General features: G+C 42.7%; 1 protein-coding gene across 4 annotated transcripts in view; it reads left to right on the forward strand.

Annotated features, from left to right (window-relative positions):
• Positions 1-27,582, forward strand: part of LOC119646566 — a 277,721-nt gene that overhangs the window by 244,556 nt on the left and 5,583 nt on the right. For 2 of the 4 annotated variants that reach the window (XM_038047045.1, XM_038047048.1), the window contains one exon: positions 18,731-20,660. In XM_038047045.1, the coding sequence (XP_037902973.1) occupies positions 19,036-20,660 (1,625 nt within the window). In that variant the 5' untranslated portion in view covers positions 18,731-19,035. Of the gene's footprint in view, positions 1-18,428; positions 18,569-18,730; positions 20,661-27,582 lie in introns of those variants that run through there. The other 2 variants (XM_038047046.1, XM_038047049.1) reach the window with 2 other exon arrangements.

Consider the following 27,582-nt stretch of genomic DNA (forward strand, 5'->3'; position numbering starts at 1 on the left):
TCTCTCTGCGTATAATCTTCAACAAAAGTATCTATGGATGCTACTTTTCTTACCTCTGGAAAGAAGCCCTTCTCATCCCTTCCTCAGAGCGGAGGCGCTTTTCTAGGTATGACCTATATCCCATCATACGTCAACAGCTGGCTGATCCCGCACTTCAGTTACCTCATTGTCAAAGAGCAGCATGGTTTCATGAAACATAGATCCACTGCTTCAAACGTCCTGGTCTTTACCAACTTCTTCACTTTGATTCATGACATAAGGTACACGCTATTTAAACTGATTGACTGTTAACCACAATATTCTCCTCTCCAAACTCTATCCACTCAACTTCCCCCTCAATCATCTCTTAGCTTTTGTCCTACCTCTCTTACCGTTCCTACAGAATTTATTTTTCTGGTTACTCATCCCGTTCCTTCTCTCCTCCTACGCTGTTTCCGTAGGCTCTATACTTAGTCCGCTACTATTCCTGTTTTTTATCAATGACCTCCCCTCCATCTTCACCTACCTATGTTTGCATTACGCAGACGACCTCAAATTATTTGCCTCTGTTTCGTTTCTTCTTCCGCTTTTCAGCTTTGCAAGTCTCTCGTCAGAAACATCCTTGAATATCTTTGCGTAATTTGGTCTTCCTTCCGCAACCGTGAATGTCGGTGAAGCCGTAAAACATAAATTCACCCGAACCCTCTTTTTCAATAGCCATTCCAGGGTAGATTATCCGTCACGGCTCCGCACCCTCAATCCATCTTACTTGGAACAAAGCCGCATCTCCCTTGATATGTGTGATTTTTTCAAACTCTGTAATTGCAGGTTGATTTGCTCTGCCTACTCTCGTAGTACATATAGTGGGGACATTTTTGAAATTACCTTCACGAAGCTCGACATCTACTTTCATTCTCCGATCACGAAACTTTGCCGGTTGTACAACGATTTCAGCGTAGATCTTCAGCTCTGTCTGCTTCCTTAGTTTTTAATATAAGGTAAGCCATTTACTTGCTCCTCCCTTTGAGGACCATATGCAACTAGAAATATACTGTCTGTCTATTATTATTAAATAAAATAAATAAAACAGTGTAAACTGGGGGTTTGGAAATCACTCGACAGGTTCAGTGCTTGTCATAAAAGGCAACTTAAAGCGGAGAAGATTTCTGGGCTATTAACTTGTGAATCCCGAATCTGCTTTATACTCGCGAAACGGCCAGCAACACTAGGGGACAGACTTATCTTTTGCGGCATTTTGCTTCCGACAAAAGTTTATGATTGGATTCGAGGATGTGCAAGCGCTCCTCAAAGATGATATTCAGGTTTCTCAGAATTCTCGCTTGTTCCAGCTGCAACGTGAATTTTAACTATATAGTCTGGACATTCTAGAACGAAGTGAAGCCGGAGGGCGGGACTCAGGGCAGTCTTCTGTTTTTTACTGCATTGTGTTACTGTTCCCTGGCAAGTCTGCCGATAGGAAACGTCAATCCGGTGTTCGATTAATGCTTAGCGCATCCGTTGGTCTGGGAACCGATATCAGGTATATTGGCTGCGAGATTCTGGTAAAGAATGAAAAATATCTGAATAGTATAGCGCTATGCACAAATGAAGACTTTAGATGCAGCGAAGGGTTCCCTTGGGGACCGTGAAGATAATAATCAGAAGTTTGCGAATTTCTCGTCATCGGTGACATATTTTTTGAGCATACAGTCTGCCATAAGGTCAGTTGAGTTCCTACTGACCGGTAATGAATATCTAAGCAGGTCATTCATATCGCGATCGCCGATATATTTAGCGGGTGCCTTTTGGATACGCGAAACAAAAGAGGCGTTGACATTGATTTGGAATAGGATCTTCGTTTGATGGTTGCGCAAGTATGTCCGTTACTTTTCGCAGGACTGAAGTACTTGAACTTGGAGCTTGGATCCTCCAAGTTCAATGGCGACCACAGAAGCGTGAATCGGACGACAGACATCCTGAATAGCTGCTAAAGAATATCGATGTTTCCCTTTTAAGCTACCATTTATTTGCTACAAATAAAGTTGTTGCCCACTTACAAAACGGGCGTGACTAAGTCTGATTGACTATGGAAACATGGAAACTGATCGATGAGTGAAGGGAACTGAGAGTTCTTATTGCCAACGCACATCAGCGCGATGCACTTGAATCTCAGCAACGCGGGCAATCTCTGGAAGTGCAGTGCGACAACAGGGGCAATAGTTACCACAAATAATAATGATCGCGCTGCCGTATACCGCATAGCGAAAGAGCTAATGAGTGGTCGCAAGTCCCTTACAGACTAATGGTCGGTGGGGTGGGGGATTGACATTAACCGCTGTGGGCAAAACAAACTACCTAGTTGTGCATGCAATTCTTCGTCGGTGTAACTCGTGGCCTCAATGTAATCACTCTAATTTTTCCTTCTTCAATTTTCATTGTTTCGTATGTGTAACATCCATTGTGCGCTATTGTTCGAAGTTTCCGGTTAAGGCAATTAGGAATCAAAATGTGCTTCAGAGTTGGGATCAAACATTTTTGAACGCAGTTTTAAACGGATAAGGGCTATGAATTAATCATGAATCAAAACAAGAGGGTAATGCTGTTTCTCTAATTCTGTAATAATTGCTTGTGTAATTCTGTTCTTATGCATTCCTGAGCTTTTTTCATCTTTAAAGGCTCGACAGAGCAAATCGGTTCTTGGCCTTCCATATATATGTTAATAAGAGTTTACACTAAGCGTATTTTTACCTTTTTGAGCGTAATATACACTGTTCATCCTAAATGAAGTATGAGAGCCTTGCCAGGCCTTTGCAGCCGAAAAGTAGCAATAAATCCCAAGGCCCATGATTCTTTATTTTGCATGAGTATACAATACATATGTACATATACATTTTCATGGACGACATAGAGACTCGCTAGAGCAAAAATTTACTAAGCACGTTGGTTACGATGTTGTTAATGAAGCTGAAGCCAATTTAGATCTGTCCAAATGCAACAGTAGAGTTCGCATGAGTATAGTTCTACTGGGGGATCCATCCACCCAAATCCAACTGACTTTTCAAATGTACTTTATTTTTTACCAGCTTTCTTAATACTTATCGTCGTATCGATAGCCAGGAAACTTACTTTTTAATATTTCCCTAGACCCATTTCTTAATGCAACGAAGCAACGCATGGTCTTAGTAACCTTTTTCAGAGTTGTTCCACCATTGCTGCGGGGTCTTTTTATTCTGTCATAAAGACAGTGGATCTCATTCGCTAGAAGATTTATTGCGACCATTCTCGTGATGTCGTTCACTGTCTTACACCATGCTGCGCAACCTGCAAACTTTCTGGGCGACTAGGTGGTATGTGGCGCCGACTGTTCTCTGGTTCTCAATCATGCAGTGGGGACAAATTCGAGGTATCCGAAACATCTTTTTGGCAATATTTGCTTCCTCTACTTGCATGCAATCTTACCTGCCCACATCTTCCCCGCTGCAGTGAGTTTAAATATTGATTCAATAGACAAGCCGCTGATAGTAGCCTGTGTCCTCCATGTCCCTTATGATGCTTCAGTCCGGCGCATTAGGGCCTAACCGCTATTTTAGTGCACAGAGGTTATTTTGCCGTAAGACTGCCTAGCGCTCATACATGCAAAAAAGGGTGTAATTTTTTTTCACCGAAAGTGCACACGCTAGCGATATATACTGTCAGTACTTTGAAACGCCATAACTTATGAGGGTTCAAGTTGTCGATATAAAGTCTTCAGCACGAATAAATGTTGGAACATTTTCCGTGAGCCATTGTCGAACATATTTCAACTTATGCAATTTCATCTTCTTGCAAGCTTCAATGTTTACCAGCTAAGAGAGTATCATTGAGTGGCTTGACTACTGACTGCAGGGTAGTTTCTTTATAAGATTTTAGCGGTGGTTTTGATCCAGGAGTACAGAAATGGATTGAAGTAACACCTGATCAGGAGGCCTTTCACCACACCATCAGGAGCGTGGGATGGTGGTTTAGTTCAACCTATGGGACTTCATGTGTGGCTTTATATGATGACCGAGTATATACACGGCCATTCTGTTCGTTGCGTTTTTGTTCAATCGTAAAAATATTTTCGTCAATGAACAAGATTTTTTTTTGAAAAAAAATTCTGCCAAACGCGTCAAATTTGCCAAAAGTATTTATGACTAGACTGTTTCGTTATGTGGGGTACGTAATTTTCAAAACTGTCCTCATTTTTGACATTTCTGAAGGAAGAGTACGGGGACTGGCAAGTGATCAATTCTGTTGCGGATCTATTCTCAAAAACTATTCAACCGAAAATCTGAAAAAGTCTTAAAGCTGCCTCTATATGAAGTAAAGGCTTCACTCGTAACTTGACTGTTTTGCGCTAGCAATGCTTTGATGTAAAATAATGTCTCGTATTAACATGCCATTGTTTTAGAGGATATTCCGTCACTTTTTAATGAAGTCACATAGTTAATTAATCCGCTTGCCAAGCAAGAGAAAAGCATTCACTGCCCTACCCTCATCTGGGGAAAATCCATGTTCCCTCCGCACTATAATCAGTGGTGATTTATTAGGGACTTACTATAAATTCCATGTCAACTTGTAGCACTAGATTCTATAATAGCCAAATTTTTCACTACTAGAGCACTATCGTTGCTGGATATCAATTTTCAGAAGCTCGCTTATCTGCTCCTGAAAACCACCGGCACTGGATTTCCGAAGCCTTTTATATCTCATGACATCTCGCACTGGGTGTAGCTATGCAATTTTGCTCACCGGTGTCCACGTTCATCTCCCCTAAATGTATAAATACGTCGCATGTCTCCAAATGGGCAATTGTTCATATTCATTCGCCGAGAATTCCTTTAATAGTAATCATTGGCGTAACAATCCAATTCGGTCAAGCCCTTGAAGTGTGTTAGAGCGCTTCGTTCTAGACTGTAACAATACACTACAGGATAACAGTACCTTGTAGGAGACAATGTGGTCAGCATTGCACTCGCTCGAGATTATTATCCTGATTTGACTCAAGTGCTCATTCACAGCTGAGTTGACTGATATACGACGTCAAATCACGATACGAATTCCAATGCTACAATGAGATTTGAACCGCGATCATCTGTATGATAGCCTTGTGTAGCCACTCAACTATTCGTACACCGAGAATTCCTTTATCCACACGAAATAACTCGTCTTGCAAAAGAGTTGTCAAATTCGCACAAACGGTAGAGGCCTATGCACAATATAGAAAGAGTACTCTACTAGACCGCGTTTTCATCCCAACAATCTGTGCGGTCCTGTACGTAACGCTTCATTGTGTGCTTGGCGTCTTTGATTTATCACTTCGGGCTTACCCTCTTAACACTAATAATAGTAATGGATTGTGCCCACTATAAAAAATTGTATCTATTAGGTACGCTTGGGCAACATAGTCTTGCGAGGAAGACTTCTCATGCTGGACTATTAGAGTCATTTAATATCCTCCAACAGTGGTCCAATGTTCCCCATTCCAATGCGATTTATATAAGAAACCGCACGAGGTCCTCACCCCGTCATAAAAGAGAATGAATACCATGAAAGAGATTGTAGTATCCATCATTCACGGTTACTTGAAATGCGTTTCAGCTCTCCCGTCACGCTTGCATTGCTTCTTTACTGTTCCGCGCTAAATGCTCTAGGGGCCACCAACCCGCCAGGCAACTTGGGAGAAGAGATTTTGCGTCATGGTGTACCCAGCAATGTAGATGTCGCCTCTGCTTAATATGTGGCTTATCCACTCCCACTTCCGCCTGTCAAACATATTCCACACAAGTGTCAAGGATGTGTGCCCACCGAACTTTCCGTTTGTAATAAAATCAGGCTGGCTTGGAGTGATATTTTGGGCCATCATATCTTGCTCTGATATTAGCTATTTGTTTCTCCGGAATGCCACTCCTTCATTGAACACACCAGATACACTGCTACACGCTGTCGAAAGCTTTCTTGAAATCGATTAAGAGCAAGTGAAGCGAAGATTTAAATTTTGTTCACTGTTCCAAAGTGATCCGGTGGGTACTGATGTGGTCAATGCAGGAGGATCTGGAGCGTAAACCAGTCTTCTCTCTGTTGATCTTCCGAGCTGTTCTTCGATGTATTTTAGGATTATTTTCACAATTATTTTTGCAATGGCAAACTGCGAAATTCAAAATGAATGTCCTTCTTTGGAATGTTAACGATGTTCTCGAGTGGGGGCGGAGGTGGGGTTTCGGGGGAGTTCGAGCTCGTCATGCCCACAACCACTCCCAGCGATCAATAGCGCCTTCAACCTCTTCCATTCATTGATCCGCTTCCAAGAGTCCGCTATCAACCAGAACTTACGACACCCCTTCAAGATACGGGCGACGACTTGCGTAGCATCCAAGAAAATAACTTTTTGGTCTAGGTCCAACGCTCATGAATATTTTCAGGGGATTTACTCAGTGTATTTGCCGTCCGATCAGCAAAATAATTCTTTCATAGTAGAGCGACAGGTCGATCATACAAGCGGTCGATATTGAACTTGGGAAGTTACAGCTCACCAACCCTGCGATAAGTGGCGGACCTAACATGCAAGCGAACGTAAACGAACATCAGATGGTGATCCTTTTCACGGCCGATGTCAGCGTATCCGTTGTTACAAACATCAAGGAGACAGCTCCTAAATGTACTAGCGATCGCAAAATGGTTGAACTGATTACTTGGACCTTCGGTTAATTAAAACCCAACTGATCATATGGCAGGCTCTGTTGTCAAACAATGTACCTCCAATGACGGGGTAATGAAAGCTGCATACAATGACAAACCTCTCGCCATTGTCGTTACGGTCACGAAGACCGAGCTTCCCCATCACATATCCGATCAAAATGTCGTCAGAGCCTACCTTAGAATTCAGATCACTCATCACGATCACAATATCACCCTTAGGAAGCCTTCCTTGAACTGGTAGAAAGCTCGTAAAAAGGATACTTCCCCACGGTACCGAAAGTCTCCGTTCGTACATAGCACTATAGAATTGGGATACTCGTTAATTTGGACCACAAGCTTCCAGTCAGAAGTCTGTCAGAAACCGGCTTCTAGGTCAATAGAATGCGTCCTGCAGTAGCTATCAAAAACAACTCGACACTGTATTTTTGTCTGCTACTACTCGGCTTTCCAGAGCACAAAAGTACATTGGCGTAAGGGTGGTAGAAGGAGAGGAGTTCTCTACAGAGTCCCACCATCTTACTTCACTTAGGCACAGAATGTCCAGCTTATATTGTTGGAATTCCTGATCGAGTTGGAGGAAGCGGGTATTCTAAGCACCCTTCCTACCGTTGTTGAGAATTCCAGAAACCAATCATAGTTGGTTCTCGATAGCGAAAGGTCTTCGGCGTGAGGTCAGTTCCTATCGGGGGCGTTGTTGATGTTTCGGTCCCTATAAAATTTCAAATTATGCAGGTTGCATTCTATGCATAGTCCCAAAAGTTTCTATTCCCTCGCCTTTTACGACAAGCAGAGGAGTATTTGAGTGTATCCTTAAATAATGTAGTATAGCTATAGAACAATTCATTATCTTCTTAAAAAGACATTTCCTCTGTCACTATTCCCAGTTGCCCAATTTTTATTGGTCTACATTTCCTAGTGTCATAGCATCGTTGCCAACTTGGTTTGACATGTGGTTCCACAATATATTGATCAAGAAAGCAAACCAATGCAACAGGAATTCAATGAAAATTACTTTGGTATTATTAAACTTGAAAATGTTAAACTCTCAATAATTCTATATTTACAAATTTCTACCCTTTAAAGTACCAAGCACCCCTTTCCTAAGATCTTACAAATATTGTCTCCCATAACATTTTAGTTCCGAAACTCCATCGTTTGGTAACACTCATGCTTGATGTTATGTATTTTCTTGGTAACTACCCCCGGTGGTGTGCTACCCAACAATTTACACTAAGCACTTAATTAAGATTTCAAGTAACATTTTCAGGCATCAACACCACCTTAAACGTTCGCTGTCGCGTAATTACCCAATTTATATACTACATAGTTGTATTACCTGCCGTCAGTCACTATCAGCTTGCATGTCCTCGTTCTTTAATTATCGCCATATTTCATTCCCTTTATTATACCAATCATACTACAAGGAGGAATTATTTTGATATGCCGTAACAGTCTACACGAGCCGGATATAGCACTTCCTACCCCAACCCGGCCTTTGGATGGTTTTGGAAAGTTTATTCGAGCGTTCTTGACAACATCTTTACCTCCATCTCGAGCACGGACTCCAAACCCGTACCGAATTTTAATATCATACATGCCATACGGCCCATCCGTCCACAAAGCCTATTCGGTCCGAAAGGATATCGTTAAACAATCCTCATAGTGATGATATTGCGGACATGCAAATCGAATCCGAACAGACCTTTGGTAATTATCAACACAAGCGGGGATTCCACAAAACAAACATCTGTGAGAACAGAAATTTCTACACCCGACCTCGAAACTTAGATACCAGAGCTGAGCATCCTGGTCCTTTCGATAAAGTCGTTTGAAGTGCGAGCGTCTATGTCTAGAACTCTCCATAGAGTCCTAGAGAATTGTATTGGAGCAAATGTTGTGTGGTATTTATGCCGGTCTCGTATCAAATGGGGGCATGTATTCCATCGGTAATTGTAGGAATTGATGTTTTCGCATTTGAGACAGAGCGAGAGATAGCCAAATAAAGGCTAGGATCCGATAAACAATTATTGCCTTTACCGCTTGCCTGCGTCTAAATAAATACAGTTTGGTCTCAAAGATGGGCCTAGTTGTGTGAATACAACATATGCTGCGGTAAATAAGATACTCTCGATAATGACACCAACCAAGAAAATCAATCAAGACACATAGATGAGGAGATACTTCCTTGTAGTTGCGAAGATAGAATTTGCAAAAACTGTCTTGCTTGGGAATATGCCTTACCTTTTGTAAATTCATTCTATGTTTAGTTGAACTTAATTCAATTCCAAGAAATACTGCTAGACGAATAATCAAGACTTTTTATAAGATATTATTACTAAAATAAAAACATAGCATTCATAATATAATGTTAATTTCTGAAAGGCGTTTCGCTAATTAAATTAATTTACTTTGTCCCACACACGAAGAAAAGTTTACGGATTTGTTCGTTCCTTCTGTTTTCTCTGTAGCGTAGCAGATATCTGGAATGTCGAGTTTTTTATTATTTTTACTTGAATAGCTATTTTGGTTAAGTGACAGTAAGGTAACTCCAAGGAAGCATACACAAGGTCAGAGCAAAATGTAACTTGAAACTTAGTGCTTCACATGGATTTACCGGTAGCTGTCGATTTTCTGCTTGTGCTACCACACTTCAATCCTTAATAATGCATTGCTGTATTCCCTTTTTAGTGCTAATTTCTATAATAAACTTCGTAATTCCATAATAGATCCTAGACATAAGCCTTAGCACTTCAAAGGATTAATTATTTCTTCCTAGTCGGATATACGCAAATTTAAACTTCTGGTGAGCATCTATCACACCCTGATATATCCCCCAAAATTGAGCTGCGAATCTACTTGATTCATGTACTTATTTTGGGACAAACCGTAAATAAAATGCGGACAATATATGTAGACACATGTATAATTCCCCATCACATGATGACCATACCAGCTCGACCGAGAGACAAGTGTATTTCCCTTTCTTGGGGACTACTCAACTAGTCAATTCCCAAGGACTTAGATAAGTGGACACAATCTCCCATTTAATTGAAATCAGATTAAATTGAGAAATTTTGTATAACAAATATATGCCCCTCAGGTGCGAAATGATACTATGCAAATTGTTGATGAATTTTGATTGGAGGCTTGTACGTTTTGATAGATTTTGAATGAATACGTCAATATATTGGAATCTGGTTCAATAATTTGAAGAGTCTCATCGAATATTTTAGGAGGTTGCAAGACGGGACTGGGAGTTGAATTTAATACCCGGAATTATGTCGTACAATTGCCACAATCAGATCAGTCTCTCTCTACTAGTAACGATACCAAAACCGTTTGGAAAAGAGGTGGAAAAAGTCTCTACTTGGGGGAATGGCCGAAAAATATTTAGTTAACGTAGGGAGTTGATGGGGAAATTTCGCTTATCGTTAGGAATGTAGATAGATATATCAACCAACTTGCATGCAAGCCGACTGACTACTCGGTATATTCTCTGCTAATTATAAAAGGCGACTAAAGTGGATCAGAAGCCAACAGCTGATTACTTGCTTCGAATAAAGTAAGAGCTTTAGGTTTCTACAATCGATTGTCGCCAAAACCACTCATTTCTATGCCATTTGCGCAGTTAACAAAGACGCAGCGGAGCATCCTTCTTTCTTTGTCTTTAATTTCCAACCATACTTTCACCAGTTGTCACCAGTGGTATGTAGTCTTCCTGCTTCTCTAGTTTCTCTGGTAATTTTATCAGAAGCGAACCTGAATCGCTGCTAAGTTTTTCGGAAGTGAACCTGAACCACTTTCGAAAAACTTACCAGAGAAACTGGAGAAACAGGAAGACTACAATAGGCGCTTTGGCTTGATACTAATGCCTCCCTCTAAGTATGTCTTTATGGTCTTGGACCTTGTTGCTGATACATTATGCTGTAGATCTCGAAGCATTGATATTCTGTTTAATAGTGTTCGTGAGTTTGGTGATGGTCAAAAGTCAAATGGGACCCCACGGTACTTTGAACACTTCAGTCCATATCGAGTCATTTTACAAAACTTCACGTGTTCTTAATTCGATGCGCGGGTCTACACTAGAACCTGGAAACTAAATACCGTACCTGTCGGAAGCAAAAATCTGAACTAAATATATATATGATTGTTATTTACCCCTTTATGGGGTATAGCTCGTCATCCAAACCTACGCACTATTGCTACCTCAGGAGTTCTTGAGATGCTCTGACTCCTTCTCTGGCTAAGTACCTCTACGATGACCCACCCGTTGATCACCTCCGGAGAGTGGATTCCACTGCGTAGCCAGCAATGGCAGTTCCATCTCCCGATCACATCGCATTTAAGTGACAGGCCTGTGCGCGACCGAGTTCTTCGTTTATAGTAGTACCACGCCAGCGTACTCCCATGATGCAACGCAGAGAGGTGTTGATGAAGGCTTGGAACCTTCGCGTGACAGTGGGGCCATTTTCCATCTGCAACTCCCCTTTACAAACACATCAAGAACACTAGAACACAACAGTCTCAACTTGATGATGGTATTAAGATAATTTCATTTCCAGATTTTAGATAAGGCAGAAAACGCGGATCTACCGTTTTTAATGTGTTGACTAACATCCAGTTCGGTGCCACCGTCGGCAGGAACGACACTTCCTAGATATATAAATTCATCGGCACCTTCGGAACCTTGGTTTTGTTCGTTTTTATCTTCAGCCTGACTCTACTTTCCTTTCTTTTCATATCTAAACCCATTTGGCCAAAGTCGATAATCCGGTGAGAGAGCAACCAGATGTTTTTACCGGTTTCGTTTCATTTGGCGAATAAGTTGCTTCTGCTTGGCACCTTGCTACAATTTTAAGGGCTTCTCGCCTCTTGAGACAGCGTGAACCGCTTTCCCGGTATGACTTTGTCGTTTGATGCTTGTGGTTTTTTGCCCCAGTGATAGAGAAACTTAATGAACTCAATAGCCTTTACCGGCCTCTGAGTTGAGGCTTAAGAGTACACTCAAATTTGTCATAAGAGGCGACTAAAACGGATATAAATTTGTGGGCTAGCAACCTGCAAATTTCGAAATTGCTACCGAAACGTCAATAACGCGACTGACCTCACGGCTACATCCTTTGGCTATAAAAAACGGATTATGATTGGTTTCTGGAATATGCGCATGCTTCGCTATGACAGTAGCGAGGGTCCTCTAAATGATCAATTTCTGCAACTCGTGCGAGAATTCCAACGGTATGGAAGAGTTGAAACATTAAACAAAACAAAAAGAAAATTACCTGGCCCTTTTCGGAACCCTACACTCTTCCACTTTTCAACCAATGTCAAAACTATTACCCACTTTGGACAGTATGGAAACCTTTAACACCTTACATAATTATATTCGGTGAAAAAAAATTTGCACCTCCCTATCTTACTCACTGCATGCGAGGGGATTCAAAGGTTCCACCTTTCCACCAAATTTCGTATCAATAGGAGTAACCACTTCCGTTATAGTAGGTCTAAGAAGCAAACGGACAGAGAGCCAGTAAACCGATTTTAACAAAGTTTTGCTTTACACAAAACCTTTAAAAGATGGTTTGAATTAGGAGGTTATTTGTTAGCCGAATAATACATAAATAAAGGATGGCTCTTGGAAGAAGTCAAAAAGTTAGGCCTTAAAATAGGAAAACGAGCACTGGGAAACAGCAGAGCAGTCATTGTCAGACTCAACAAGGCCGGGGGATACAAAGTAATGAAATATTAGTATCCTTTGACGTAAAAGCGCTGTTCCCAAGCGTACCGATGAAGGAAGCTCTACACTTCTTTGATTCTTCTTCTTTCTTTGGATCACGACACACGAAAACTCATTCGAATGGAGGAAGAAGGTTGAATTGTATAAGAAACTGACTTTCGCGTGCATGAGTGAATCCTATTTCACTTTATAGAACAACATCCGGGGCAGCAATGGGCAACCCCCTCTCGCTGCTATGCAAGGTATTTAAGGAGAACCTGAAGGATCAACTCGAGTAAGCTGGGACACTCCCGAGATTCTGGATCGGATACTTGGATGATGTGTTAGCAATTATCAAAAGGGAAGAAGCAGGAACAATTCTCGAGAGATTCAACCGGGCACACAGGAACATCGATTTCATCATGGAGTTCGGAAAGGGAGGAGAAATACCGTTCCTAGACTTAAAAATAATCCGGCAAAGAAGGGATTTTGAATTCAACATCTACAGGAAATCGACTCAGACAGAATAAATCATCACATACACCTCAAACCACGATTTCCACCATAAGATGGCGGCATACAACTTCATGATGGTCATAACACCGCTCAATGAGTAGAGAAGAAATAAAGAAAAGAATTACATCCTGGAAACAGCCAAGAAAAGTGGATACAACAGGAACCTCACCGAAAATCGAATCAAAAAGAAACTACGCCAGGACACAAGACAACAACTTTCAACACTCTTCCAGGAGGTGAACACAGAACCTAGGCAATGGATAACACTAACCTACTCGGGTCGAAAGCAGAATATCAAAAGGCGGCTACATAAACGTAGATTCCATGTCAACTAGACCAGTAGATGATGCCTACTTAGCGCCCGGTTACAATCAGTCAAGGACGAAAAAGGGTGCATGGAAAAAAGCGGCATTAACGTAGGACAAACAAAATGGCTAGTCCACACCAGGGTGTTAGAACACTTAAAAGAGGCCGAATCCGCTAAAAATAAGAATAACCCCCACATAAGGTCCGTGGTTGCCAGACACATAGAAAAGTAGGGACCATCCACATGCCATTGGACAACGCTAAATTTTGAAGTAGGTGAACGATGTAAGGAGACTAGATTCCTTAGAGAATCTCCAGATTCAGAAAATTCCCCCGGAAAAGAGGTTAAACGCAGACATGGGTAAACGATTTTTCCACCTTGGTGGAACTTTTAAGAGAAGAATAGCAGCCTAATTAGGAACTTACAATCACAAGAATAGGTGTGAAAACCTAAATGGAGGAAACTTTTCTTCATAAGATAAGAATACTGAAAAAGGGGACAGTTGGTACCCGGAATACGTATTTGTTTAAATTAGACACTTTTAGCCAATAAAACGGAAAATATCTTCTAAGGCAATCTTTCACTTTAAAAGATGGCAAAACACAGAAACAAATCAAAAATAATTATAAAATTAAAGAAGAATTGATACGAAATATAAACTTAAAATAAGTCTGGAGGTACTAAAACATCACTTAAATACTTTCAATTCGTCGCTGAATACTTGTGCAAATTTGTCATCGTCAAAATTCTTCGCAAATGGTCCCCTTTTCGAAATCTACTCGGAATTCAGGGAAAAGATAGAATCGATAGATAGGATAGATAGAAATCTAACACAGAAACCTCGATCGAATCCGCACTTTACTTTTCAACACCATGAATGATGGCGGTTTGTACATCTATGGTTATCCTTCCCATGATGTCGATTTCGTAGGCATAGTAGTTGGGTGGAGACGATGGTGCTTTCCCATTTACCTCAGCATCATAGATCACTTTTTGAGGGGCAAATTCGTTGTTAATTGTACCTATTTTCAGTCCGGCTGTGCTTGCTTACTCCAAATACGGAGCCATTTATTCAAGGTTTGCGAAGGAAGTCATCAATAACGAAAGAAGAAGCATCGGTGAAGAAATTTCAAATATCACCATGTTCGACTTCTCCTGCGCAGAGCCTTACAAATATATTCTCCATTGACGTTATCGAAAACTTCTCAAAATAGATCAAGAGCAGGTGAAGTGGATATTTCAAATCCGAACACAGATTTACTATGACCTTACTGTGGTTCATTAGAGCGGAAACCATCTTACTGTCAGTCGATTAAGCTACCTTCCAGGATGATTCAAATAATACTTCGCGACAGAAGGAAGCAATCGAATAAACCTTCAGTTGTCGCGTTCAAGACGACCCTTTTTCGAAATTATAACGATCATCTTTTTCTTCCTCTCTTTTAAAAATCCCGGATTCCCAGCATTTATGAATATGGAACTAATAACTCCGTAGAGGCTTCAATAGCTGTACGATAAAAAAACTGCGTGGGAGTTCCTGTAAATCGGCAATTTGACTACGTTTGAGAGCGTTTATGGCAAAGATATTCTAGGGGAACAATCGGTTCCCGCATGTTATGCTGTCTTACCACATCATTAACGAAATATGCAACTTCACTATGTTATACGATTCATAATATATGCAAAGCTTTCTGGGCGTCTCTTTAGATACTCATTATTGTAGACGAAAAGCCTGTCATTAGCTTCCCTCACAAGACCGTCGAGGCGCAAATGACCACCTGGAAGTTTTTTTCGTGACGCGCTATACGGTCGTTATTTACTTCAACTTCAACTTCTGCACGCCTCACGAAAGTAATTGTGAAGATCCTTTTGTCAGGGCGTTTTTCACGCTACTGATTTAATACTTTGTTGCGGTACTGGTACGGTCAACAAATTTTCAACTGCTAGTCCCGTAAATAGATCCTGTGGCGATACATACGTCAAGGTAAACGAATGTGAAAGAATGGCTCTTTCCGAGACCCATCTCCATCATACATTCAAGCATGAGGTTGTTAGAGTCCAGCGGAAAATCGACGGTGGCGGAGATTTTGACCTCTGCAACACCTGACAAAGCGGCAGCAACTACGTTATCTTTTCTAGACAGGTTTCGAATGTCGTAAATGAACTGGTTAATTACACTCAAGTGCTGCGGTTGGCGTGGGGACGCTTTGTCGGGCTTTTGTTTCAAAGCAAAAGTGATGCTTATGGTTCATGAACACTGCGAACGGGCTCCTTGAAGAGAATACCGGAAGTATTCAATTGGGTGGTACTCGGAGAACAATTCACCATCATAAGTTTTGCAGTTCCCTCGGGTAGGGTTCGGCTGTTTGGAAAGAAAAGCTAAGCAACTGCCAGATTTAACTAGGGGTGTATCTTGCTAAGGAATGCCAAAAGTGTAGTATCTACCAGCTGTTGCTTCGTGGTCTCAAATATATGGACAGCCCCTCGGTCTTCGGACCGAGATAAGTAAACGAACAGTTCCGACAGATGGTGGGCGGCCTTGGGCAAGAAACGACGGTATAAGTTTAACATGCCCAAGAACCTTCTCAGATTCTTAATAGTTTTCAGAATCGGTCGAAATCACTTGTGCTTTGGTTGGATGCCTTCAGGAGTAGATAGATAGAATGTCCAAAATCGATTGGAATGGAATCGCCTGAATATTTAGAAGTCTTGTATTCGCCATTGAGTTTAGGAACCGTGTGAAGGGGCGAACACCAACAACTGTCTGAAGGGAAGGTCTATAAATACTCCGCTTGAGAAATTCTATGAACTATTTTCTGCGGTGATAATGGAAGCACCTTGGAAAAAATAGGGAAGCCAATAGTGTTGATGTGGCGTTGAACACCATACTTAATGGGTTCAGAAAGACTACGCTCGGTAGCGGTGTTGCGGTACTTTCGAGGAAGCGCGCGAATACGGGGTCGATAACGTTTTCCAAAACGGTAGAAAGAGAGGTAGATGAGCAGGAGCAGGAGCAATTTTGAGTGAGTTGTGGGTTCAATGAGAGACTTGCTATGTAGATCCACTAGCTGTCTATAGTGGCACGGGGAATGCACTGGTTACGTCCACGATAATGAAGAGCCAAGAAAACGCTCGTCGAATTCCTAGCATCATGTCTACCTGCCTGCAACCCTACGTGTGGATCAACGACTTAGACTTGACTTAGATCCCCTTTAGAGAAATTCTGCCGTTTTTCGTTGTCACAAATTGTTTCTCGATGTCACAGCCAACGCGATTCGCAACTACGTGCGTTCTAGACGCAAGGTGCTTGCACTGCCACAAGCCGATGTTTACGGAGAGATACCCTCAACCACCCCGAAAAGAATGTCTTGATGGTCGCTCATGAGAAATCATTCAGGGCTCGTCACGCATCTGCCGAAGAAATCAATGAATCTGACATAAAGATTACGTCGGGAATGCTTATTTGGCAGCATGGGTCCCGAAATGCTGACCCGAATCGATGTTTGAAACTTGGTCTTGGTCTCTGGTATAATCATTCAAGTTCCCTGGTTTAATCAGGGCGACGTACATCAGATCATCAGGCCTTTATCGAAAGTTCGGCATCGTCTCATTCGGTATTAAATAGACGCTAGAACATCGAATCCAGACAAAGCCGTTCGTTCGGTATTGTTGCCCAGCTTAGAGTCGAGCGTCGTGCCTTACCTCAATGCGTGCGAGACATGCTTGGGCGTTCATTAAGCGCTATGTATATTTAACTGACCATGCTTTATATACGGTTCTAAAAGTTTTGGACAAACGAACCAGAGGACGGAAACAAGCTTCGTTAAGTCCCCAAAAACTTGATAAATTTGAATTCTCGTCTGGGTTTATGGGCTAAAATACCACAGTTCAGCCGCCCCTAAACGGGTTAGCAACCTTGCAATCGACCGCTAGTTGTTTCGAAATCTTGAAAACATATCACACTGTCCACTTCCATTGGGAAAGTTTGAATTGACTGCATAAGACAAACTATGTAAGCGATATTACAAAATGCTTATCCATTATGGATTTCTTGCTTTCTGTAGCAGTTTACAGAAGAGTCCGTGTTGGCATCTTTAACTTCTCCTAGAAGGTTTTCTCCAATCTTACTTAACAACTGCAATAACAACCGCCAAGAAGAAAGCCAATAAGATAATCGGAAAAGTAGCCAGCTTAAGTTAACACTGAGTTGAGTGTCACAGTAGTCAAAGGAAGTATCTTGCTTCGAGGAAGAACATTTTTTTCCAAAGGACGAAGCAAGTTAGCCCAGCACAGGGGATTTAATTATTCATTTCGAAAATATTGGAATCGATCTCATTTTGGACAAGAATAATATTGCAGTAAGTTGGATACAAAAACATACTCCAGATAAATTCTACAAGAAAATTTCCACGTTAAGATTGTGATTGCTTTTATTAATTTACCCCCATAAATTTCCAAAACACATCATACACCTGTCCTCTCTTCGCACCTGTTTCAGTTCGCTCCAAAATACAATACGACTTCATTTAAGTACAATTCTCCTCTTAAATAAGTCACTCCTTATAAATTTCATTTGAATTTAAATTTAGGAATTTGTGTTTTGAATTTATCTTTGTCCACAGGCGAAAAAACAAACAGCGAAACAAGGAGCAGAAATTATATTCCCATTCTCTCCGCAGAGAATTCAAACGAACTTTCGTTTCTGGGGAAGACTTCTTTAGTGGATTAAGATGAAATTTTGTTTAACTTTGTTGTGGGTGAAGTAGCGAAAAAAAGCAATTCAATTTGACAAAAGGAGAAATAAATGGCGAGGCGGGCAGGATTGGGGGCGAGACCAGAATGTTCGCTGAGCATCCCGGGGATTTATGCGAAGGCAACTTTTCTGACCACCAACGAGGCCTGTTTCATTAATTGGAAAATCGAGAGAAAGTTGTATAATGACGTATTCATTTGAATTCAATTTGGCGTAATCAAAGGACCAATGACGACTGAAAGATATTCTTGGAAGTAGCTGGAATCACATTCTCGGTATGTGAACGCAGGTTAGATGTGCCTGATCTTGACAGGACATACGAGTATGCAATATGCTATGTATTCAACGTGAAACAATATATCAATGCAAACCCAGGAATGTTTGCTCCGTTCCACGTTTGAAAGCTTGCTGCCGGTAATGAACCCCATGTGGATATAGTAATTCAACACTGACGTATTCCAGCACTCTCCTATTTTTCTTACAATCCCAAATAGATTACACACTTTCTTACATCCTTGGCAGCAGATTAGACTCTCAGGGCTGTCTTAAATGAAATTGATTTAAATCGTCTATCTCAAAGGTAAATTGGAATTGAATTGATTTCTATGTATATGCATGAGTGTGGGTATGTGTGAACTTAAGAAAGAGAATTTCAATTAAATTCGTTCCTTCGTATAACAAATTTTAATTAAAGTAACCTCGTCCTCCCCCAACTTATTTTCCACCTTCTTTTTAATTTCAGGAGTTCATCTCTATCAAGCGGCAATAAGATTTCAAAGTTTAAGCTGAGCGCCGGATATGGAATGGAAAAATTGAGAAAAGGGAAGTAGTGACAAAGGAACCGTTGCTGCTCCTTCACGCCAGGACGACCCGCTCACATACAACCACAGCGTTCTCAATCAAGCTGAAGTACACGTAGTGCGTTCAGTGGCGTGCACGTGCCCCCCGCCTATCCGAACCCTGGACCAGAGTTGTGGTAGTGATGGCATTGAAGGGGTGTCAAAAGCCCGCTACTGAACCCGATGCTGAAAAGAAGCTTAATATGCCATGGAATCGAAGTTTCAATTAGCCCCACCTACCCTGCACCGACGACAATTGCGACTTCCTTGGACTATAGTAGAATTTAGTATAATATTTGTAACGTTGTGTTCACTGCCGCCTGGCCTGATGGGCGAATGTCCCCGTCTCTGCGAATGTAAATGGAAAAGCGGGAAGGAATCAGTACTGTGCCTTAATGCTAATTTATCAAATATACCTACACGTTTAGATGGGGGCACCCAGGTCCTAGACTTGACTGGGAACGATATTAGCAACATACCCCACGATGCTTTTGCAAGCGCTAACCTACTGAATTTACAGAAGGTATTTTTAGCCAAGTGTCGCCTGAGAGCGATTGAACGATTTGCATTTAGGAAATTAAACAATTTAGTGGAGCTGGATCTCAGCTATAATTTATTAACCATGATTCCTTCGCATGCATTTGACTCGGTACCGGAATTGAGAGAAATTAAGCTGAACGGGAACCCAATTCAGCGAATAGTGAATGATGCCTTCCTGAGGGTTCCACATCTCATTCGCCTAGAACTTTCGGACTGCAAAATCAATAACCTCGAATTACGAGCTTTTGCAGGATTGGAAGCATCTCTAGAATGGTTGAAACTTGATGGAAACAAACTAGTAGAAATCCGCTCGGATATTTTAACAAACTTCAAAAACCTGCATGGGTTAGAACTAGCTCGAAACCCGTGGAATTGTTCATGCAACCTTCGCCCTTTGCGGGCATGGATGCTAAGGGAGAATGTCCCTTATGGTGTACCGCCAGTCTGCAAGACACCTGGTCGCCTGGGAGGCAAATCATGGGAAAAAATCGACTTGGACGAATTTGCCTGCGTTCCTCAAATCATGGCTCCAGATACAAAAGCCCATGGGGTTGAAGGCAAAAATATTACTATGAGCTGCTACGTTGAAGGTGTTCCAGAACCTAATGTTCGATGGATCGTCAAAAATCGAGTGATAGCCAACCTGACGGGTGAAGCCATCCTCCCAGCCACACAAGGACGCAAAATGTATATGGTGAATCTTCAAAAGAATTCCAGCAACTTGACAATTTTGACTGCTGATGTGCAAGATGCAGGCACTTATATTTGTGCAGCGGAAAATAAGGCTGGACGTGTGGAGGCAAGTGTAACCCTGGCCGTATCTCGGAAACCACCTGAAGCCGCCCTGGGGGCTAAAGTTATTCTGCTATGTGTACTCATAGCTCTACTAATGGTTGTAATGTCGTCCCTGGGAGCTTTGTGTGTTTGCTCACTACGGAAAAAGCGGAAAACACCACGCTGGAATACTCCGGCTCGAAGTGATAGCTACGAGAAAATTGAAATGAGTCGCAAGCCGAATATGCGACCATTTCGAGCAGATGAGAATGGCTACATACGGCCACATATTGAGAATGGAATTGCTATTGTTAATCCAACGAAAAAGAATGGAGATTATCGAAATGTTCCTACAGATGACGATGATACGGGCTACGAGGACAATAGCGAGGGAACAGGTTGCAGCGGATTCAACAAGAAGGAGAGCGGTGCTAAGATGAAGCCAATGATAAGTGCCAAGAGTCCGGCAGAGACAAAACTGAATATTGATTTGCATATTCCCAGGTTAGTGGATATCAGGTAAGAAATGTAGTGAATTAGATTGAATACAAAGTTGACATTGAGGACATGAAGATCGTGTATTCAAACATATTTCACTGGATTTACATACTATTTCAACTGCAAAATTATTCGCGTTATCCTGGGACATTTTTACCGATCATTGGAAGCCTTACCTATGTACGTTTTCATTTAATCCACTGTCGTGCATCTTCAATATATTCCTAATTTTTAAGGTTTTGTACAAAAAGGAAACCAAAATTGGTTTACTCTTTGTCTATCTGCCTCTCTAGAGCAAACTCCCCTCAGAAAGCATTAAACCTGTAGACATGGTGAAAGTTATGGTTTTCTGTGCATTTTAAGGGCAGCTCCCTACACAAGAGGGAGTGCAATTGTTTTCTAAATATGGCCCTGTGGGGTGTCAAATAAAAGGTATCGATTGGTGCTTCATGCAATAGATTCGATATAGACTGCAGAATTAGGGGAGTGAAAATTAAGCCCACAGTTAGAGCACCAAGACGGCTTACAGTCTTGCACCAGGGCAGAGACAACTCATCAGACGCTGCGTCACCTCTATCGTGATGGAAACGTCCGCAGTTGGTCTGAAGCGTGGGCGAATTTACGCTCGATATAATTCGCACCTATATTGCAAATTATAAAGAGGAACGTATGACACCTGCGAATCGTTTCGATCACGCTGCACGCTCCCAAGGCAGAGGTGAGGCAGTGTATTCCAGGCGGAATTACTGGCGATATTGGAAGTTTGTCGGTGGCCTTGTACTCAGCGACGACATTTTCCCGACTGGTGGGGCAGTGCAGAGACGCGCTTAACCGTCTTGGCGGCACGCTCAAGGTCACTCTCCTCTGGGTTTCCGGGCATAGGAACATAGAGTGGAATGAACGGGCTGACGGATTGGCCAGGCAAGGCTCTGCTCTTGGCAGTCCCTCGGCGAATACAGTCGGTATTCCGCTGGCGGCTGTCGGGGGCCGAGTCTACTCGCACTACCTAGCAGCTGCGGGCCTGAGATGACGAAGGCTTACAAGCTGTGCCAAGTCAAGGAGAATTTGGCCCGCTTATAGTATAGCCCGATCACCAGAGCTCTTGTGCCAAACGCGTGCAAATGCATTCAAGATTATGGCGGTCTGCACGGGGCACTGGCCCATAGGGGACCATGCCGCTAGGCTCGGCATACCCTACAACTCATATTGCCGATGCTGCGGAGAAGGAAGGGAAACCCTCATGCAATTTCTCTGCGATTGCTCAGCTCTGGATAGAGTCAGGCTGCGGACACTGGGTAAACCATTCTTTGGGAACCTCAGTGAGATTTCTAGCTGCAGCGTGGGAGAGCTGCTTTCCTTGGTGAATGCTACGGGCTGGCTCTGGAGATCCGAGCCGGCTGGACTCTGCCTCCCTACTCCCATAACAACACGGTCTTATGAGTTTGTGGCATCAAACCGGCGCACCAAAGCGCTAATTGGGCTCCTCGGAGCGGCCACTGATACCTACTTACCTACCCCACCTGTTAAAAATCAGCGAAACTTTGGTGGACATTAACGTTATTTTCGCAGCATTTCTCCAATATCCACTTTACTGAGAATATCTGTTTGTTTTGCACGTTTTAATCCAACTTGATTCGTCAAAAATATTTCCTGAAGATGGTGGGGGGAGTAGGGGAGCACCTACAACGATACCGCCCAATAGTTGTCGCAGCTGGGGTTGTCCTTTTTAAAGATTTTGTGTGAAGCAAACCCACCTTAAGTTTATTCTAGAACATCAACTTTCGCAGTAATATAGGTTATACTAGAGAGCATGCTACTACCAAGTTTGGTGGAAATCGAACTATCACTAAGAGAGTTATAATGGGTAAAAGTTGTCACTTATGTGCAAAATTCTTACAAGGCTTTAGAGGGCGCCGTCATACTAAAGTGAATAGTTTGATAAGCTAAATGCATAAACATTACGAGCTAAGTACAAACGAGGCAAATGGCCATTCAAATATTCTTATACAAGCAATTCACAAAACCTTTCAGACCTGAAGCGTTCAGCTTCCGGTTTCCCAACCAGTTGATAGATAGGCACTTTTGTGCCAATTTTAGGGCTTACTTTCGTCCAGCCTGGTTGCCAGCCCCATAGCTAGGCAAGTATTCCGCCTGCATCTAGCGCTTCGCTGCTTCTTTGCATTTCTAGTAAATCCTTAGCTTCTTCGAGTTTACGGCCTCTGCTATTTCGATGTGCCAGGATTGGTATGTCCCATCGACTAGCTTTTCGAAATATTAGGCCCATAGATTCTTGACCTGCTCCATGTCTTCGGCAAGAGCTGTATTAAACTTTTCGTCAATTTTTAGACGGACCCTCAATTATGCGTTTATAAGTTATCATTCCATCTGCAGATCTCATGATTTAAATGCTTTCGTTTCTTCTTCCTGGGCTTTGTCTTGTTTGGTTCTTTTCTCATCGATTGCTTACTGACTTCGTCAAAACATAGTTAATTTTTGGTCGCGTTTCGTGTCAGATCGTGTTGCTGCAGCAATGTTGATTAGGTCTCTCCCGCATCCTGGTGTCGGTTTAGCATCTGCAGGATCTGATTTTCTAACACTCGGACATATTTCGATACCATTTCTTCATTCTGGAGGTTTCAAAATCGAACTTGATAGCAAGGGTGAACCTGCCACTCCCATTAGTTAGAATCTGGCTTCGATATCTTGCTCTGACGGGATAGTCGTCACTGTCGCACTTTGCCTTTCGATTTTAGCATGTATCAACGACGCCAGATGCAGCTCGTTTCTCAATAATGACTTAATCAATGAACATCGTCCCAACTGGATAAGCCTAAGAGAAACAAGTTGATGAGATTGGCATATTTCTGCTGCGAACGAATTCGATGAACCTGCTTCTGTTTTCGTTAGCTGTTTCACGCAGGATATGACCCTTAGTAACTTCACGGTGAATCAGCACGTTCTCCTTCTTTGGGTTGAAGTTGCCGAATATTCTTCAAATGGTTAGAGGACAGTAAATCAAATACTGATTCAAGGCACCCACAGAGTCCGTTTTGACTGCGTCGCCCTTGCCTTCCGTTGATAATTCCTACTAAATTGTTCCGTTGAAAATTGTTCCACTGAAAAGGGCATCAATTCTTTCATTGTCTGGTTTCGTTGACCCAGTCGCCTCTTCTCTGTTTTGTGGCGCTGAAGGCTAGTCGCTCAACCTTTCTCGTCATCAAAATTAGTGTTTATTGAGAATTGCAGTGTCGAATCTGAAGCTACCCTGAGGCACATATTCAAACTCCAGAGGTATTATTATTATTTTGTTAAGGGAAAGTCGCACCGCGTCCTTGAAGAACTATTGTGCCCCTTTTACTGGTTATAGTGTACCTGTTGATCATAGTATCTCAAGCAGGCCAGTAACCGTTAGGAACTTTAGTATGTTCCCCACTTCCAGAAGTTTCTGCTTTGCATCTGGTATTAAGTGTTCTCCCAGATGTATCGACCTACTTTGCACAAGTGCTGGACACTGTCCCAGGACGTGCATAGAGGTTTCGTCCTCCTCCTCACAGAACCTGCAGGCAGTGTCCGTAGATATCCCTAGCTTCCCTAGGTGGTAGTTCAGCCGACAATGACCAGTGAGAATTCCCACTATGATTCGGAGGTTCTTTTTGGTGAGGTTTAAGCAATCCTTTGTGCGCATGGGTTCGTATCCCCCAATAAGCACCCTGGACTGCTCCATCCCTGGTAGGCCCGCCCAATATAGTTCCCTCAGCCGTTTTTCTTCGTTTCTTAGATTCATAGCCATGAAACCGTTTCCGATTCCACAGAAGGGTTCTGGCCCGTATAAAGGCATCCCTGCTCCTTTCTTGGCTAGTTCATCCGCTGCCTCATTACCTTCCAGCCCAGCATGGCCTGGAACCCAAAGTATCCAGACCTTGTTGGACGAGCCGAGTGTATTCAGTCTCTCAAGGCATTCCCATACCAGTTTAGAGTTCACCTGGTTGGACCTAAGTGCCTTGATCGCTGCTTGGCTATCGGTGAGAATAGCTATGTTCTGCCCCCTGTAGTTCCTTTGCAGATTAAAGGAGGCACATTTGTCTATGGCGTAAATTTCCGCCTGGAATATGCTAGTGTACCTGCCCATTGGCTCAAAGTACATTTTCCTTGGACCAATGACACCGGCACCCGCTCCCTCTGCTGTGAGGGATCCGTCAGTGTACCAAGTAATCAGTTGCTGGTTTAAGCCGTATGTCGCAGCCACGCTTTCCCAGTTTGTCTTGTTACTCCAACGTGTTTCAAACTTCTTATCGAAGTGAAACCTCGTTGTCATGTTGTCCCTCGGTATCAGTAATTCGGGATACCGCCTAGAAAGGATATCAATCTTCTTTCGATTTAGGCAGCTCCCCGCCTCACTCATGCTACCGGCCATCCTGAATATTGATCTCCTTGCCTGCATCTGTATGTGCAGATGGAGAGGGGTTAATCCCAGAAGGACCTCCAGGGATGCCGTTGGGCATGTCCTCATTGCCCCACTGATACACACGCAAGCCAGCCTTTGGAGCTTATGTAATTCCCTGGCTTGTGTGCTGAGTTGGGTTCTTTCTGCCCAGATTACCGCTCCATAGGTAATCATTGGTCTTACTATTGCAGTATATATCCAAAGTAGTATCTTCGGGCTACAACCCCATTTTTTTCCTGCTATGGATCTGCAAGTCATCAGAGCCCTCGTGGCTTTCCGACAAGTGTTTCCGACATGTGTCTTCCAGAGTAATTTTTGGTCTAGCGTGATTCCCAAGTATTTGACCTCTGTTTCTCGTTTCACCTCCATATCATGTAATGTTATGGCTTTCAGGTGATCCAGCTTACGCCTCCTAGTGAATGGTACTATGGTGGTTTTGGTTGGGTTGATCCGCAGTCCCACCTTCCTGCACCAGGCACTAGTAACCCTTAATCCAGTTTGAATTCTATCACATAGGGTATCTTCATATTTGCCCCTACAGATTAGAACAATGTCGTCCGCGTAGCCCTGGACTTGTATTCCAGTATTAGTTAGCACGTCCAGGAGTTCATCCACTACCATACTCCACATCAGCGGCGATAGTACTCCGCCCTGTGGACAGCCTTGAGTGGTGTTCATGATAATAGAATTTGTATCTGTTTGTACCTCTATTTGTCTGCTTTCTAGCATTTTGCCCATCCAGAGTGCCAGGGTGTTTCCCACTCCTTTGCGGCTCAGGGCATCCTGTATCTCTGTGTGCGATGTGTTGTCGAATGCTCCTTCGATATCCAAAAACGCGCACAGTGCAATTTCTTTTGTTTCAATGGCGTCCCGTAGTACCTCTGTCAGCTGATACAGAGCAGTTTCAGTTGACCTTCCTGCCCGGTAAGCGTGTTGACAGTGATGTAAGGGATTACGCTTTAGAACGTTAGTTCTAATATAGTTGTCTATGACCTTCTCCACCGTTTTGAGTACGAACGATGTTAGGCAGATTGGTCTGAAAGATTTAGGGTGAAAAGGATCCTTTTTACCCGCCTTCGGAATAAAGACCACTTTTGCCCGTCTCCATGCCCTTGGTATGTAACCCAGTGCTATGCTCCCCCTTACCACCCTCAGAAGAGACTCTAGGATAATTCCTAGGCCTCTCTGGATAAGTGCAGGGAAGATGCCATCTGCTCCGGGAGATTTCATTGGTTGAAAGGTTCCCACTGCCCATCTTAGCCTAGCTTCTGAGCATACCTCTTTTGCTAGTTTCCAGCTCTCTTTCCTTCCCCTTTTATTCGTTGTTGGGGTGTCAGGCAGATTATTGTCGCCTGCCGCCGAGGGGTAGGACCCCGGGAAATGAGTTCTGAGAAGCAGGTGTACCCTGTCCTCCTCATTCTCGGTGAATGTCCCAACTCCAGAGGTAATAATAGTATATTACCATATTTTGTATATATTGAACACTTCTATAAAAATAACACATTACCATATTTCCAACCATTATTGCAAAGTGGCTTAAATTCAGGAGGGGATACAAAAAATGCAGATTAGTAAAGCACATTATCATCATCATCATTATCAACGGCGCAACAACCGGTATCCGGTCTATACTTGCCTTAATATGGAATTCCAGACATCCCGGTTTTGCGCCGAGGTCCACCAATTCCATATCCCTAAAAGCTGTTTGTCGTTCTGACCTACGCCATCGGTCCATCTTAGGCACGTTCTGCCTCGTCTTCTTTTTCTACCATAGATATTGCCCTTAAAGACTTTCCGGGCTGGATCATCCTCATCCATACGGCCTGTAACTTATTGAGCCGGATTTTATCTAGGCTACGGAATCGTCCATCTTCATGTAGGGACCAAAAATTCTTCGGAGGATTCTTCTCTAGAACGCGGTCAAGACTTCGCAATTATACGACTTAATATTGGGAAGAGAAGATAGAGATCCTACGGTTATTAACAAAGTTTTAATAAATCAAAGTTGCTTATTTCCTTCGAATTTATTACAAAGAAAGCCAGTGCCACATTAAAGCGAACCTTTCATTCAGTATCTGGATAGCTGAGTTGTTAGAGCACAAGGCTATCGTGCGGAAGATCGCACTTCAAATCTCACTGGTGGCAGTGGAATTTATATTGTGATTTGCCTTTGGATACCAGTCGACTCAGCTGTGAATGAGTACCTGAGTCAAATCAGGGTAATAGTCTTGGCCGAGCGCAATGCTCTCCGCCTCCTACAGGCTATTCTGTAGTGTACCGTTACGGTCTTCATGAAGTGCTCTAACACATCTCAAGGCCTTGGTCCAATATGGATTGTTGCGCCAACGATTATGATTATTTTATTCCTGTAGCACCGAACTACTGTCTTCCAGCTTGTTTAGTTATTGCATGTGATAGGCGGAGGACCTCAAATTGATGGTGAATACAGTATGGTGCTCACTTCTCTCTCTCTTTCATCCTGGTGGTTCCCTAAATTGA

The sequence above is a fragment of the Hermetia illucens genome, chromosome 1 (genome assembly GCF_905115235.1).
Source record: "Hermetia illucens chromosome 1, iHerIll2.2.curated.20191125, whole genome shotgun sequence".
Lineage (NCBI taxonomy): Eukaryota > Metazoa > Arthropoda > Insecta > Diptera > Stratiomyidae > Hermetia > Hermetia illucens.